At 42.7% G+C, this 14,505-nt stretch overlaps 1 protein-coding gene across 4 annotated transcripts in view; it reads right to left on the reverse strand.

The window, feature by feature from the left end:
• The window catches only part of DIAPH1 (diaphanous related formin 1), a 109,077-nt gene extending 95,927 nt beyond the window's left edge, over nucleotides 1-13,150 (reverse strand). For 2 of the 4 annotated variants that reach the window (XM_032297916.1, XM_032297824.1), the window contains exon 1: nucleotides 12,895-13,150. In XM_032297916.1, the coding sequence (XP_032153807.1) occupies nucleotides 12,895-13,011 (117 nt within the window). In that variant the 5' untranslated portion in view covers nucleotides 13,012-13,150. The remainder of the gene's footprint in view (nucleotides 1-12,894) is intronic. The other 2 variants (XM_032297993.1, XM_032297880.1) reach the window with 2 other exon arrangements.
• Between the last annotated feature and the right edge of the window lie 1,355 nt (nucleotides 13,151-14,505).

Genomic DNA, 14,505 nt, shown 5'->3' on the forward strand with positions numbered 1-14,505 from the left:
TCAAAAAAAAAAAAAAAAAAAAAAAACTAAAATATGAAATACATAAAAGCTATTAACTTATATGAACTAAATACTACCACTACTCTTAAAAACCTTACAATCTAGATGGGAGATAAGACCCCAAAATAAGATATAAACATGTATTTTTGCATTCAATAAAAACATAATACTTCAAATAAGTATACAATCAAAAGCTAAACTGCACTGTATTAGAGAACATTTAGAAGAAACAATAGGGCCCAAAGATAGACTCAGATTGTTTCCGCAATGGCATTACCCATCTGAGCCCATAATTTTCCTATACATCCTTGAGAACCAGCTGAAGAATCACATCTTTTAAAATCTAGATTAATTTCTGAAAGTCTAAAAGGATTGATGTATTAAAATTGATAAGGACTGAAAATCAAATAAACTTAACTTTCTAAACTCCATCTAAGTAGTGGAAATAACTTGCTGAACACCGACCTTAACACTATTCATTCTTGGATAGACTAATTTACTTACTACCACCACCACAGATCAAAAATTGACATCAACATGCATTACAATCTGTTGCAAAATGCTAACTTTCAATCCTGCTTTCTGCAGGTTTTTATAGAAAGGGGACCTAAAAGCCCTTGCCAGGGATAACATAATCTCTATGAAGTGGCTTTACCTTTCTTAAATGGTTCTACTAACCCTCACGATTGCTATAATCAGGCCATTTCTCTTTACAGCCACACATTCACATCTAAGCCGTTGTTCATACCGCTCCCCATCTCATGAATCCCTTCCCTCTCTACTCTGCCAAATCTTGGATTTCATTCAAGGGCAAATCATATTTCCCATCTTCTAGGAAGCTAAGTAGCACTCCTTGCAATTACATTCTGGGTCATTTACAAAATCTGGGGCATTAGCAGAGATATTAGAAATAATTCACAATAACCCCCTAATTTTACAAGAGATAAAAAAAGAAAAGTAAAATAACTTGCTTAGAATTCACACGGTTAATTAGTAGTAAAGTCACAACTAAGCAGCTACATATGGAAAGAATAATTCAGAGGGAGGAGGGGATAAAGGATCTATTTCTAGATATAAATTTGGACAGATCAGTTGTCTAGGTCAACATTTCTTAATCTATAAAATAAAGGGATTGATAGCTGGGCCTGGTGGCATGTGCCTGTAGTCCCAGCTACTCTGGAGGCTGAGGTGGGAGGATTGTTTGAGTTCCCAAGAGGTCCAGGCTGCAGTGAGCCATGACTGCACCACTGCACTCCAGCCTGGGCAGCACAGTAAGAATCAGACACTCAAGAAATAAAAGATAAAGGGGTTGAATTAGATACTTCTTAGCATCCTTTTAACTCCAGCATTGTAAGATTGTGAAACTTAGGTCTTCTGTCAGTCCAGTAACCTTTCCACCTAATTCCCTCACTTCTCTGAATTTCTACAGCATTTAAAGTCTAAAATCACAGCCTTAGAGCTTTTTCCACCCCTCTTTTACAGAGGTGGTTGAGATTACAATCTATTAGTGAGAACTGAACTTGACAGGACACTCTCATGACTTCTTGGTCAGTCCTTGGACCTAGAGTAGATATATGTAGACTCAGGAAATCAAAAGAAACTCTGTTCCCTACTCCTCATCACCAGTCACCAGAAAAAAAAATCCCAGTTCCAGGCACTTGAACCTCTGTGGCAATGTCTTAATTATTAACCACTGGCAAATAACTGCCAGGTCTAAAGAACAAACTTCAGCAGTTCCCGGACTCTGAAGTGATCCTGGTTATTAGCTATTTGCAATTATTACACAGTCAAGTTTCAGGGGCATAAACAGAGGTCTTTAAGAATACCAAATGTCAACTCTAAAATATGAAAAGGGTTACTGGCCAGGTATGGTGGCCCATGCCTGTAATCCTAGCACTTTGGGAGGCTGAGGGGGGTGGATCACAAGGTCAAGAGATCAAGACCATCCTGGCCAACCTAGTGAAACCCTGTCTCTACTAAAAATGCAAAAATTAGCTGGGCATAGTGGCGAGTTCCTGTAGTCTCAGCTATTCGGGAGGCTGAGGCAGGAGAATCGCTTGAACCCGTAAGACGGAGGTTGCAGTGAGCCAAGATCGTAACATTGCACTCCAGTCTGGCAACAGATCGAGACTCTGTCTCAAAAAATGATAATAAATAAATAAATAATAAAAAGGATAACTATAGAGATGGTCTAGTAACAGCTTCCCCCTCCCTGTTTGTTACCACTACTTGCTGCTCTCAGCAATTTAAACAACTAAAACTCCTTCAGGTGATGCTGTTAGAGCTGCTCTACTTACAAAGGAGAAAGTTACATTAAAAAATAATAATTTCGGCATCATCCAAATAACTCATGATCCAAGGGAAACATAGGTTTTGCAAGCACTGTAATAGCTACTTTTTCATGCCTACAAAAGGTTTAATTAAGATTCTTCCAATGGCTTCAAAGTCTAAATTACTAAATGCAAAAAAACGCATTTAGCCACTAGACTTTTTACATCTAAACCTGGTACTTTTGTCCTGCCAACTGAAATCTAGGAGAATGCAGTTCATTTTAATAGACTGCAGATGACCAAAGAACTCTAAGGGAATACCACCAAAATTTTCTAAGAAATTCCTAGCAGTGAATACTCTTTTATACTGCAGGCACATAAGCTGGACACACATAAACTGTCAGTACAAAAGTGAGTAAGTCCATGAGTTTTGAATCAGCTAGACCTACGTTTGAATCCTAGCTGTGTCACTAACTAGTTCTGTATCCTCAAGCAGGCTGCTTGATCTGAGTTCCAGGTTAATTACCTATAAAATGGGAATAATAACAGTATCTTTTTTATAAGGTCAACGTAGAGATTAATGAGATAATGAATCTAAGGCTCTTTAGCACTGCACTAGGGATACAGCTAAGTATGCAACAAACAACTGCTTTTATTACTGCTACTGTTGTTATTATTCCCTATCCTAGTCTGGAATGAATTAATTTTCCTTATTTATAAAGATGCTAAACATTCATTAATATTTATAAACAGGAAGACTGGCATTATACAATCTGTAGCATACTGAATACAGGAAAACAAAAGGTTGCTAACACCACCACTTAACAAGAAAAAAATGCTTTCACGATACATGGAATCTGAAAGTCCTCAAACCCTAAGAGTATCAGAAATGTTCTGGGTTGGCAACAAGTGAAAATTTATATCCCAAGGTGAATGTGTGGAACTCACATACGCGTGATAGGAAAGAGGCAAATTTAAAAGCTAAATCTATACAAGTTCTAGAATAAACAAGAGCAGCTGAGCACAGTGGCTCACACTTGTAATCCCAGCACTTTGGGTGGCCAAGGCAGGAGAATCACTTGAGGCCAGGAGTTCGAGACCAGCCTGGGCAGGGCAACATATTGAGACCCAATTTCTTTTTTCCTTTTTTTTTTTTTTTTTTCGAGTAGGAGTCTTGCTCTGTCACCCAGGCTAGAGTGCAAAGACGAAATCTTCAGTTCACTGCAACCTCCACTTCCTGGGTTCAAGCAATTCTTCTGCCTCAGGCTCCCAAATAGCTGGGATTACAGGTGCCCACCACCACACCCGGCTAATTTTTGTATTTTTAGTAGAGATGGGGTTTCACCATATTGGCCAGGCTGGGCTCTTGGCCAGGCTGGTCTCAAACTCCTGACCTCGTGATCTGCCCACCTCCCAAAGTGCTGGGATTATAGGCATGAACCACCGTACTCGGCCTAGCGAGACCCCATTTCTACAAAATTAAAACATAAAAAAAAAATTGGGCCAGGTACAGTGGTTCATGCCTGTAATACCAGCACTTTGGGACGCCAAGGTAGGAGGATCACTTGAGTTCAAGACCAGCCTGGGCAACATAGTAAAACCCCACCACTATTTTTAAAAAAATGAAAAATAAAAAAATCAGCAGGCATTGTGGTGTATGCCAGTAGTCCCAGATACTGAGGAGACTGAGGCAGTTGGATTGCTTGAGCCCAGGAGGTTGAGGCTGCAGTTGAGTCGTGATCACACCACTGCACTCCAGATTGGGTGACGGACTAAGACCCTGCCTCAAAAAAAGGAAAATGGAAAAGAAAAGAAAAATTAGCCAGGCATGATGGTGCATGCCTATAGTCCAAGGTACTGGGAAGGCTGAGCCCAGGAGTTTCAAGGCTGCAGTGAGCTATGGTTGTGCCACTGCACTCCAGCTCAGGCAACAAAGTGAGGCCCATCTCTTTTAACAACAAAAAACAAAACAGAGGAGAAAATCTTAGTGACTGTAATTTTGGCAAAGGTTTTTGAAATATGACACACAAAACAAAAATGAAAAAAAAAAATTGGACTCCATCAAAATTAAGTTTCTGGGGGCTGGGCATGGTGGCTCACCCCTGCAATCCCAGCACTTTGGGAAGCCACGGTGGGCAGATCATGAGGTCAGGAGTTCAAGACCAGCCTGATCAACGGAGTGAAACCCTGTCTCTACTAAAAAAAAACACAAAAATTAGCCAGGTGTGGTGGCACGCGCCTGTAATCCCAGCTACTCAGGAGGCTGAGGCAGGAGACCCGCTTGAATCTGGGAGGCAGAGGTTGCAGTGAATCAAGATCATGCCACTGCACTCCAGCCTGGGTGACAGAGTGAAACTGCCTCAAAAAAAAAAAAAAAAAAAAAAAAAAAAAAATTAAGTTTTTTGGCTCTTCAAATGAAAATAAAAAGACAGCCAAGAGTGGTGATACATGCCCGTAGTCTCAGCTACTTGGGAGGCTGAGGCAGGAGGATTCCTTGAGCCCAGGAGATTAAGGCTGTAGTGAGCCATGACTGCACTACTGTATTCCACCTTAGGCAACAGAGTGAGACTACCAGTTCCAAAAAAGGACAAAGAAAGAGAAAAATGGGAAAATAATGAGCAGATCTTTAAGGAAGATACATAGATAGCAAATGGACAAAATCTTGAACAGATTCTTAAGAAAGACATATAAATAGTAAGTAAGGATAAGAAAAGATGTTCGACATCATTAAGGAATGACAAATTAAAGCATACTGAGGCCAGGCGCAGTGGCTCATGCCTGTAATTCCAGAACTTTGGGAGGCCGAGGCAGGTGGATCACCTGAAGTCAGGAGTTCAAGACCAGCCTGGCCAACATGGTGAAACCCCCTCTCTACTAAAAATACAAAAATTACTGGGCATGCTGGCAGCCGCCTATAATCCCAGCTACTCAGGAGGCTGAGGTAGTAGAATCGCTTGAACCTGGGAGGCAGAGGTTGCAGTGAGCCAAAGTCATGCCATTGTACTCCAGCCTGAGCAACAAGAGTGAAACTCTGTCTAAAAAAATAAAAAATAAAGCATACTGAGATATCCCCACATACCCACCAGAACGGCTAAAATTTAAGACTGATCATACTAAGAGTTGACAGGAAATTGGAACTTTTATACATTGCTGGTAAGAGTGTAAAATGAACAACAAGTTTGGAAAGTAGTTTGGCAATTTCTCAATTAAGCATAGATCTACTACCATATGACCCAGTCATTCCTCTCATTAGTACTTACCCAAGAGAAATGCAGACATATGTCCAGCCCCAAAAGTTGTACATGAATGTTTACAGACAAAAACTGCACTCCCAAAACTGGAAACACCCCAAATGTCCAACAATAGGGTAAACGAATAAACAAATTATGTAAATCCATACAATGTAATATAAAGGAATAAGCAATATAAAGGAATAAGCTATTGATATATGCAAGACCACATATTATAGTAAAAGAAGCCCCCAGCAAAAGAGTTCACACTGTATGATTCCATGTATATACAATTCTAGAAAACACAAACTATAGTTACAGAAAGCAAATCAGTGGTAATCTGGAGATGGGAAGACAGGGACGGGTGAGAGGAAAGGATAACAAAGGGGGAAAGAGAAAACTTGAAGGTGACTGATATATTCATTATCTTGACTATGAAAATGGTTTCATGAATAAATATGCAGTTTATTGCATTTTAATTATACATGAATAATGTTTTGAAAACAGAGATGAAGGGTCTTTTCTACTTAATCCTAAAGTTCTGGCATTGAAACTAAAACACAGATCTATCTGAGATGTAAGGCCAACTACCAATATACGCTCTTTGGTTTTCTGTGACCTTCAGAGTCAAAAATGGTTTATAAATCAATCTGCTTGGGTCCTTGCAGGATTTTAAATCTTAAATTACAAATCCAGTTCCTTCAGATGACACTACTCACAAGACAGGAAATAAGTTACAAAATCAGAAATCCAGAAAATAATACAGGACATCATAAACTCTACCTGTATTTGCCACCCTAACAAAATGCCCATATAGCTACTAAGGACCAGTCATAACCATCACCAAGGATGAGATTTTCCCATCTTCCATATAAGAATGTCATGTGTTTCCTTTATTCAATGTCATTATGCTTATTCTCATTTGCATCCCCTTACTTGTTCTATCCCCCGCCTTGGAGGAAAGAAAGCTAAACAAATATTGCAAATTGACTCTCCCTAACTGTTACAGAGCCAAACACTAGAGGGCCAGTTTCTTCAGTCTTTTTCCTTTCAATCCCACAGCTTCTAGTATATCTGTTCCTTTTATATAATCTCTTTCTACTACTGGGGCCATTCCCAAGATGCTGAAATTTGGTAAAGAAAATGTAGAATCCAAAATATCTGCTGCTCCTCCTCCATTTGTCCATCCAATTTCCACTTCTTAGCCCCTTGATGTTTCCAACGTACAACTGCAAGAAGTGACTGTTGCACTGAGTGGGTATTTGGACCTGACATTTAAAGTCCCTTCCAACTCTGAAGTTTTAAGGGTACCATTCGCAGTAAGATTTAATAATGAATGGAAGTAAGAATTTCCAAGTTGAAAGAACAATGAGAGTTACACTTCTCTTTTCCTTTAGTAATTCTTTTACTTCCTTAAAAAGGGTTCCTTGATTCTAAGAAATTTGTGAAAAAACAAAAACAGCCCAGTCACGGTGGCTCATGCCTGTAATCCCAGCACTTTGGGAGGCCAAGGTGGGCAGATCACAATGTCAAAAGATCAAGACCATCCTGGCCAACATGGTGAAACTCCGTCTCCACTAAAAATACAAAAATTAGGTGGGTGTGGTGGCGCTCGCCTGTAGTCCCAGCTACTCGGGGGGCTGAGGCAGGAGACTTGCTTCAACCCAGAGGCACAAGTTGCAGTGAGCCAAGATCATGCCACTGTACTCTAGCCTGGCGACAGAGTGAAATTCCATCTCAAGAAAAAAAAAAAAAGGGAGAAAATACAGTAAAATATGTTCATAGCAATTAAAGTAGTCTTTGCTCTTCGATTTTAGCTTCAAGGTTTTAAGAAATTTTAGTATCTGGCCGGGCGCGGTGGCTCAAGCCTGTAATCCCAGCACTTTGGGAGGCCGAGGCGGGTGGATCACGAGGTCAAGAGATCGAGACCATCCTGGTCAACATGGTGAAACCCCGTCTCTACTAAAAATACAAAAAATTAGCTGGGCATGGTGGTGTGTGCCTGTAATCCCAGCTACTCAGGAGGCTGAGGCAGGAGAATTGCCTGAACCCAGGAGGCGGAGGTTGCGGTGAGCCGAGATCGCGCCATTGCACTCCAGCCTGGGTAACAAGAGCGAGACTCCGTCTCAAAAAAAAAAAAAAAAAAAAAAAAAAGAAATTTTAGTATCAACAGCTTCTGACTACCCCTAATTCCCCAAAGGCCTGGCTATTCATAGGGCTCAAACCAGCCCCCACAGAAGGAGGAAAGGAATAAAAACAGAGGGAGGAGGTGACAGGCAGCTGGACAAGAGGAGAGTGTGGCTTTGTCTCACCTAACCCCAAGGAGGGGCAAACATCCATTGCTTTGCTGGTAGCACAAAATGAATTTTTTTGCCTACGGCTTTCCAACAAAGGTAATTAAGAATAGGAGGCTCAACAACAATAACAAAAAAAAAACACTTAAGTAACACTAAGTTTGTTTCAAAATGGAGATGGTTTTTTGTAGCCACGAATGTTTCAGCTACTGAGACAGAAAGTAGGATATATACACCTGCATATACAAACTCCTTGCTTCTCTATAACATCTAGTATTTATCAATAAAAATTATTTTAACCTGTTCTTCTAAATCATATGTGACATATAACTTTATCTTTTAAATCTCTATTACATTTCACTGAAGATAACACTCCCCAAGAATAAACTGGCAATACATTTATAAAACACCAAGGGCCCTGGGCAATAACAAAAGGTTATTCTACAACACAGGAAATAAAATTAGTCTATTCTGACCCATGCACCCATCAACAAAATTAAATCTTGTCTCACTATTTTCCTAGCTTTCATAATAAAATATAATTTACAGGTCATGAAAATTTCAGCTCTTTTTAAAAAAAAAAAATTATCCCAACATTTACCAACTCTCCCAAGGCAGAGATTTTAATCCTAAGGCATTCCCTCACTTTCACCTTCTGTAAGGGAGAATTTTCTTTGAGAAAGTACAGGTAATCATATCAAGTAGAGTCATGGTCTGTCTTTAAGACAAAGCAGGAAGAATAGCAGAAATGTTTAAGCTATCATTCTGTCATCTCAAACATCTCACTAACATTCCTGTAGGCTCTCCTCCCTATTTGCAAACCAAATAATCCTTGCATTTATCATCTGTTTTTAAAAAGTGTGTACAAAGTTCTCTGTATATTTTTCAGTTTTCTGCAAACTTTTGGATTAAAATTAATGTTTTCTTTAAGGCAATATAAGCAGAAGTCTGCACAAACAACTCTACTTCTTCCATGTTCTGTTTCCTAATATTTGCTTAAAATTCCACCTGGAGCCAGGAGCAGTGGCTCACGCCTGTAATCCCAGGACTCTGGGAGGCCGAGGCAGGTGGATCACCTGAGGTCAGGAGTTCAAGACCAGCCTGGCCAACATGGTGAAACTCATCTCTACTAAAAACACAAAATTTAGCCAAGCATAGCGGCAGGCACCTATAATCGCAGCTACTCAGGAGGCTGAGGCAGGAGAATCGCTTGAACCTGGGAGTCGGAGGTTGCAGTGAGCCGAGACCGAGCCACTGCACTCCAGCCTGGGAGACAGAGCAAGACTCTGTCTAAAAAAAAACACCTGGCATCCTTTACCTTTACTTGCTCTCCTTTTGGATAGGGGTATAAAACGAAACGTTGACACTCTATTACTTTGTGTTTAGAATTATTGTCATGTGTAACTGCAACATGACAATAATTCAATATAGGCATCCAAAATTAAACAAAATTTTTAAAACTATTCTCTTGGCCGGGCGTGGTGGCTCTCGCCTATAATCCCAGCACTTTGGGAGGCCCAGGCCAGCGGATCATGAGGTCAAGAGTTCGAGACCAGCCTGGGTCAACATGGTAAAACCCTGTCTCTACTTAAAATACAAAAATCAGCCAGGCTTGGTGGCATGTGCCTATAATCCCAACTACTCAGGAGGCTGAGGCAGGAGAATCACTTGAACCCAGGAGACAGAAGTTGCAGTGACCAGAGATCGTGCCACTGCACTCCAGCCTGGGACAGAGAGAGACTCCCTCTCAAAAAAAAAAAAAAAAAAAAAAAAAAAAGATTCTCTCTATTCCCACACCAAAATTCATGTTTTACAAAGTTATGCTCCTAGCTAAATCAGGAAGTAATATTCTCTCTTAGAATGCATCAATTTCTCAATTATATGAGAATGCACATAAAGTCTATTGAATGCAGGAATACTCTCCAGCCTCCTAACATCCCGGTTCTACTTACTCTCCTTACATATATTTCAGAAATCTATTTGACACCCACATTCATCACTGCTGAAAAGTCAAAACCCTCTGTTCATCTTAAGGACTTCTGAAAGGAACAGGAATAATGCTGGAGAGGGGGTATGTGCATGGTCTGGGAGAAGACAGACTCATGAAGAACCAAGAGGTAATATACCAGGCGCCCTGGCTTCAGCCACTCACTGTCAGCATCTCTAACAATCATGTGTTTTTAAAAGATGATGCCCACCAGGTGTGGTGGCTCACACCAGCACTTTGGTAGCTGAGGTGGGGGGAATCACCTGAGGTCAGGAGTTTGAGACCAGCCTGACCAATATGGTGAAACCTTGTCTGTACTAAAAATACAAGTATTAGCCGTGCATGGTGCCGGGCACCTGTAGTCCCAGCTACTCGAGAGACTGAGACAGGATAATTGCTTGAACCTGGGAGGCAGAGGTTGCAGTGAGCCGAGATCCTGCCACTGCACTCCAGCCTGGGCAACAGAACGAGAATTCATTTCAAAAAAAAAAAAAAAAAAAGATGATGCCCAACTACTTTTAAACTGAGTCTCCATCTCCTTTCCACACAAGATGCCTCAGAGGGTAAGAGCAGATCTTAGACAATTTGTGAGCTCTATGTTCTCATCAGTTAATCCATATTTAGAACCTGCGTAAGCCAGGAAAGGTACATAGCAGCTAAAGGAATTATAACCCCTCAAATGCAAACAACCTTAGGGCACACTTAGTCCAAACCAGTGCAGTTTTATAAAGTACATTCTTAATGGAGTTCCAGAGGACACACTTTAGAAAAGGTGGAGTAGGCGAAAAAGCTTTGAGTTCAGTTTTAGCGTACAGTTCAAGAAAACTAAGCCACTGGTATCAAAAGCACACCAAAAATCTCACCCACTCCACCCACCCACATATACATACACAGACATAAAGAGAAGTGGATTGCAATGCTCCTCCTTCTCTTTCATTTCCACAGAGTTCTCATAAAAAGAGCAATGAGTAAGACAGAATATTCTGATGCCTTCAGATAGGTTACATTTGGCAATACAAGGGTTAAGCAGCACTACTTTCCTAGAAACCTTCTAATTCCTAGCTACTAATGTAATTTTCATTACCTGAGCTATCTAGTTTTAAAAATTCAGCAGATTAAGGGTTAAGACTAACAACGCAGAAAGAAAAGAGAACTTGGTTCAGCTCCACCCGCTCTAAAGCAAATACCAACAACCCTGAGCCAAATCCCTAAGCATACAGAAGACTCCATGGACATTCCAAAAGACAGGTAAAAAGAGGCTTAGCTTCCTCAGGCTTCTCACCTTGCAGAACCACACACATAGGAGATTTCACAATTTGTGAAATAAACAACTGTTAGATAAAATAAAACACATAGAAAAGTCTACTCAAGACTGGAAAACAAGTCACAGAGGTCACCACAAATCAGTAGCAATAGCTGGAATTCGGGTGAGGAAGGTCAAACAGTACCCATGGAAACAAAATCAAAACAAAAAGATATCGAAATAGAAGGAATATGAGCCCTAGAACTTAAGTTTTGGAAGGAAAGCTAACCGAGTGGGTGGGGGGGGGGGGGAAATTTTTTTTTAGTCACCAAAGAAGGAAGGGATGTCAATACTCTTAACCTTATTATTTCTAGGGGGGAAAAAAGGTGTTCATCATATAAAAACAGGTGGTTACTGACAGCTCAGATGTCACTGGGGGCAGTCCAGGAGCACTTGGTCTTGTTAGAAATAGGAAGAGATGAGTCACTATGTTAATTCTGTTTAGAATTAAACACCTAACCCACCAGGGTTAACATCTCAACCCTCTAGGTCATGAAACAACATTTTCTTCCAGTTTCTATCACTTTATCAGTTTTCTTCCCAAATTTGTGGAGCTGGGTCAAAATGTTGGGAGGTAGGACGAACAGAAAGAGGTACCAGTTACAAGCCATTTGTTTAGTGGAAAGATACACTAGGTTAAGGGCATAAATACCTGGAGGAAGAGACAAAAGAGCTACAGCTATAACTAGCTATTATAACGATCATCAATATCCAAGACTTTTCCTCTTCTGGACAGTGCCCCATATCTTCCAAAGCTTTTACAGCAAAAAGCAACCAAACGGCTCCCTGGAGAGAGGCATTGATGTGGGCAAAAGGTAAGGAAATATGATAGAGTTCCGTGAATATCAATATTCCTTCAGACCCGAATTGAAAGTAACTGGCACTAGAGGAAAGCTTACTCTTCTAGAGGTACGCAAAGGGATACCAGTAGTCGCCTTGGGGAACAAGAGGCAGTAGAAAAGGAGTTGAGGAGATGGTTATCATGGGAAATGCATAAAAAGCAATTCAATTACAAACTTCTTGAACTCGCAGTCCAACTTTCTTCCCACAGGAGAGATTTATTACCATCCTAGGTCAAGAAGGGCTTAGCGTTCTAACCCTCTGAAAAGTGACAAGCAACAGGGCAAAGAGACAGGTTCTCTGGATAGAGGAATACTGTTAAGCAAATAAACGTCATGCCCCAGTGGCTGTAAGACCTAGGCAGGAACCCATTCCTGTAATCACAAGTACAAACGTCCAAACGAGGAGGGGGGGTAGGGCTCAAGTCAGGTAACATTCCTGAGGGGAAGAATTATCAGGTGACACCGGGCTGAGGGCCCAGGGGGACTGGGCGGGACGAAAGTTAGCAGGTAAAAAGGATCAGTCATGGGGAAGGAAGTGACCTTTAGGAGAAGGAAATACGAGACTACCAAAAAAGGGGTAAGAGTAAGAAGAGAAAATGGACCCAGAAGAGGGGACCAAAAAAGAGGAGGCGTGTTCGGGTACTAGAGGAAGAAGAAAGGAAGTGAGGCTGAGAGGGGAGAGATGGGGCTGAGGGCCGGCCGGGGCTATGGGGGCGGGAGAGCAGACGTGCGGGCTGGGAGACTAGGGAAGCCCCGAGGTGGCCAGGGCAGGAGCAGGGTGAGCCTCCGGGGCTTCCCGCTGTCCAGGAGGCGGAGGATGTCGGGCTGCAGAGCCGCAGACCAGCGAAATGAGGAAGGGAGGCGCGGGGGCGGCTCCCCAGAGCTGGGCAAGCGCCCCTGGGGCCGGCTGCAGGGGTCCAGAAGGCGGTTACGGGGCTGGGCAGGAGCGAGGTGGGAGGGACACTCACAAATTTCTTAGATTTGCCGCCGTCGCCGCCCGCCGAAGGTAGCTCATCTGGGCTCCGGCCCTTCTTCTTGTCCCGGGTACCACGGCCGGGCCCCAGGCCCCCGCCGGGTGGCTCCATGTCCCGGTTCACGCTGGCCGGTGACCCCGCGCCTACGCCGCTCCCGCCCGGCAGCTCAGCGCCCGCCGCCGCCGCCCAGGCACTCTTTAGCCAGCCGCCGCGCCCCGCCTCATTAGCATGCCGGGCTGCGCGCGCCTCATGAATATACAACGATGACGCCTCGCTCCCACCCGCCTGCCCCACTTCCGCCCGGACCCGCAGCCCCTACCAATGGGGGAAGGGAGAGGGGTGGAGGGAAGCCGCGGAAGCGCGCTACCTGCCCAGCGGACCTAACCATTCGGACCCACGTCGCGGGGTGGCGAGTGGGCGGTGCAGCTCTCCGCGGTCGCGGCAGGGAGCACCGCCCCCTAGCGGTTGGAGCAGGGCAGGCCTCTCTGCTCCCACGGTGCGCCCACGTGGCTGTAAAAGCCTGACAGCTTGGACCCTGTCACACCCCAGACCAAAAATCGCATGAGACCATTATCCTGGCAGAAAAGTAGTGCCAGGCTTTGCATAAGAATGCAGTTTTTAATGTGTGCAATACCCATGGAACACATGAAAAAATTATGAAAGTGACAGCTACCACGTTTTGAAAGCAATGTACCAAGAACAGAGCTCGGGCCAGTGCAAGCACTGGACTAAACCAGACTCGCTCTGGAGTTTAATTTCCTACTGGACAAACTAATTATTGCCAACATGTGCCTAAAAAGCAATAACAGTTACCACTTAACCATGCCCTTGCTGTCTTCTAGGCACTATGCAAAACACTCTACATGTATTTTTCTAAGTCCCCACAGTCCCATGTGATAGATTCCGCTAGGCTCACCATTTTATAAAAAGTAAATTTGGACTTTGAGAGTTGAAGCGACTTGCCCAAGAAGGCATAATTGATATAAAACTTAAACCCAGCTTAGTCTGATTTGCTGCGAAGCCCTGTGCTTAACCAGGATTCCCTACTGACATAAACCAAACATGAAAGAATGGGTATTCTCCAAAAGTATATTCTTTGCTCTTCTAGCATGACTTTCTCCCTGAGCAATTTCATCCACTCTCCTAGCTACATCTGTCCCTGTGTGACAGTTATATGGCTACCAGTTGGCCTTCACAATATGGACTGAATCATCTTCTTGACCACAGCTAGCAAGATTTCAAGTGTAAGTTCCTCAAGGACAGTCAGTGACCTACTTACTCTAGGGCCCCAGTGCCTAGTCAAGGGCCTGAGATATACCAGGGACTCTGCCAAACTGGCTGTCTCCGAAATTTGGCATTCATCTCTCTTGTGGTCCAGAGCTTCTAACGGTGACCTGATAGAATGTTACATAGAGCTGTCCATCCCATACTTCAAACTTGACTTAGTGCTGAGCTTTCCAGACCTTTTGTCCAAAAAATTCTCAACACTTTCAAAGCTAGTGTTGAGAACAGACAGAATCAGAGGATGGAGGGAAGAAAGTGATCCAATGATCAACCCTCTTTCTTATGCCAGTCCATATCTGCTATAATATTTATCATACTACT

The sequence above is a fragment of the Sapajus apella genome, unplaced genomic scaffold (genome assembly GCF_009761245.1).
Source record: "Sapajus apella isolate SASKATOON/1434 unplaced genomic scaffold, GSC_monkey_1.0 scaffold1, whole genome shotgun sequence".
NCBI lineage: Eukaryota > Metazoa > Chordata > Mammalia > Primates > Cebidae > Sapajus > Sapajus apella.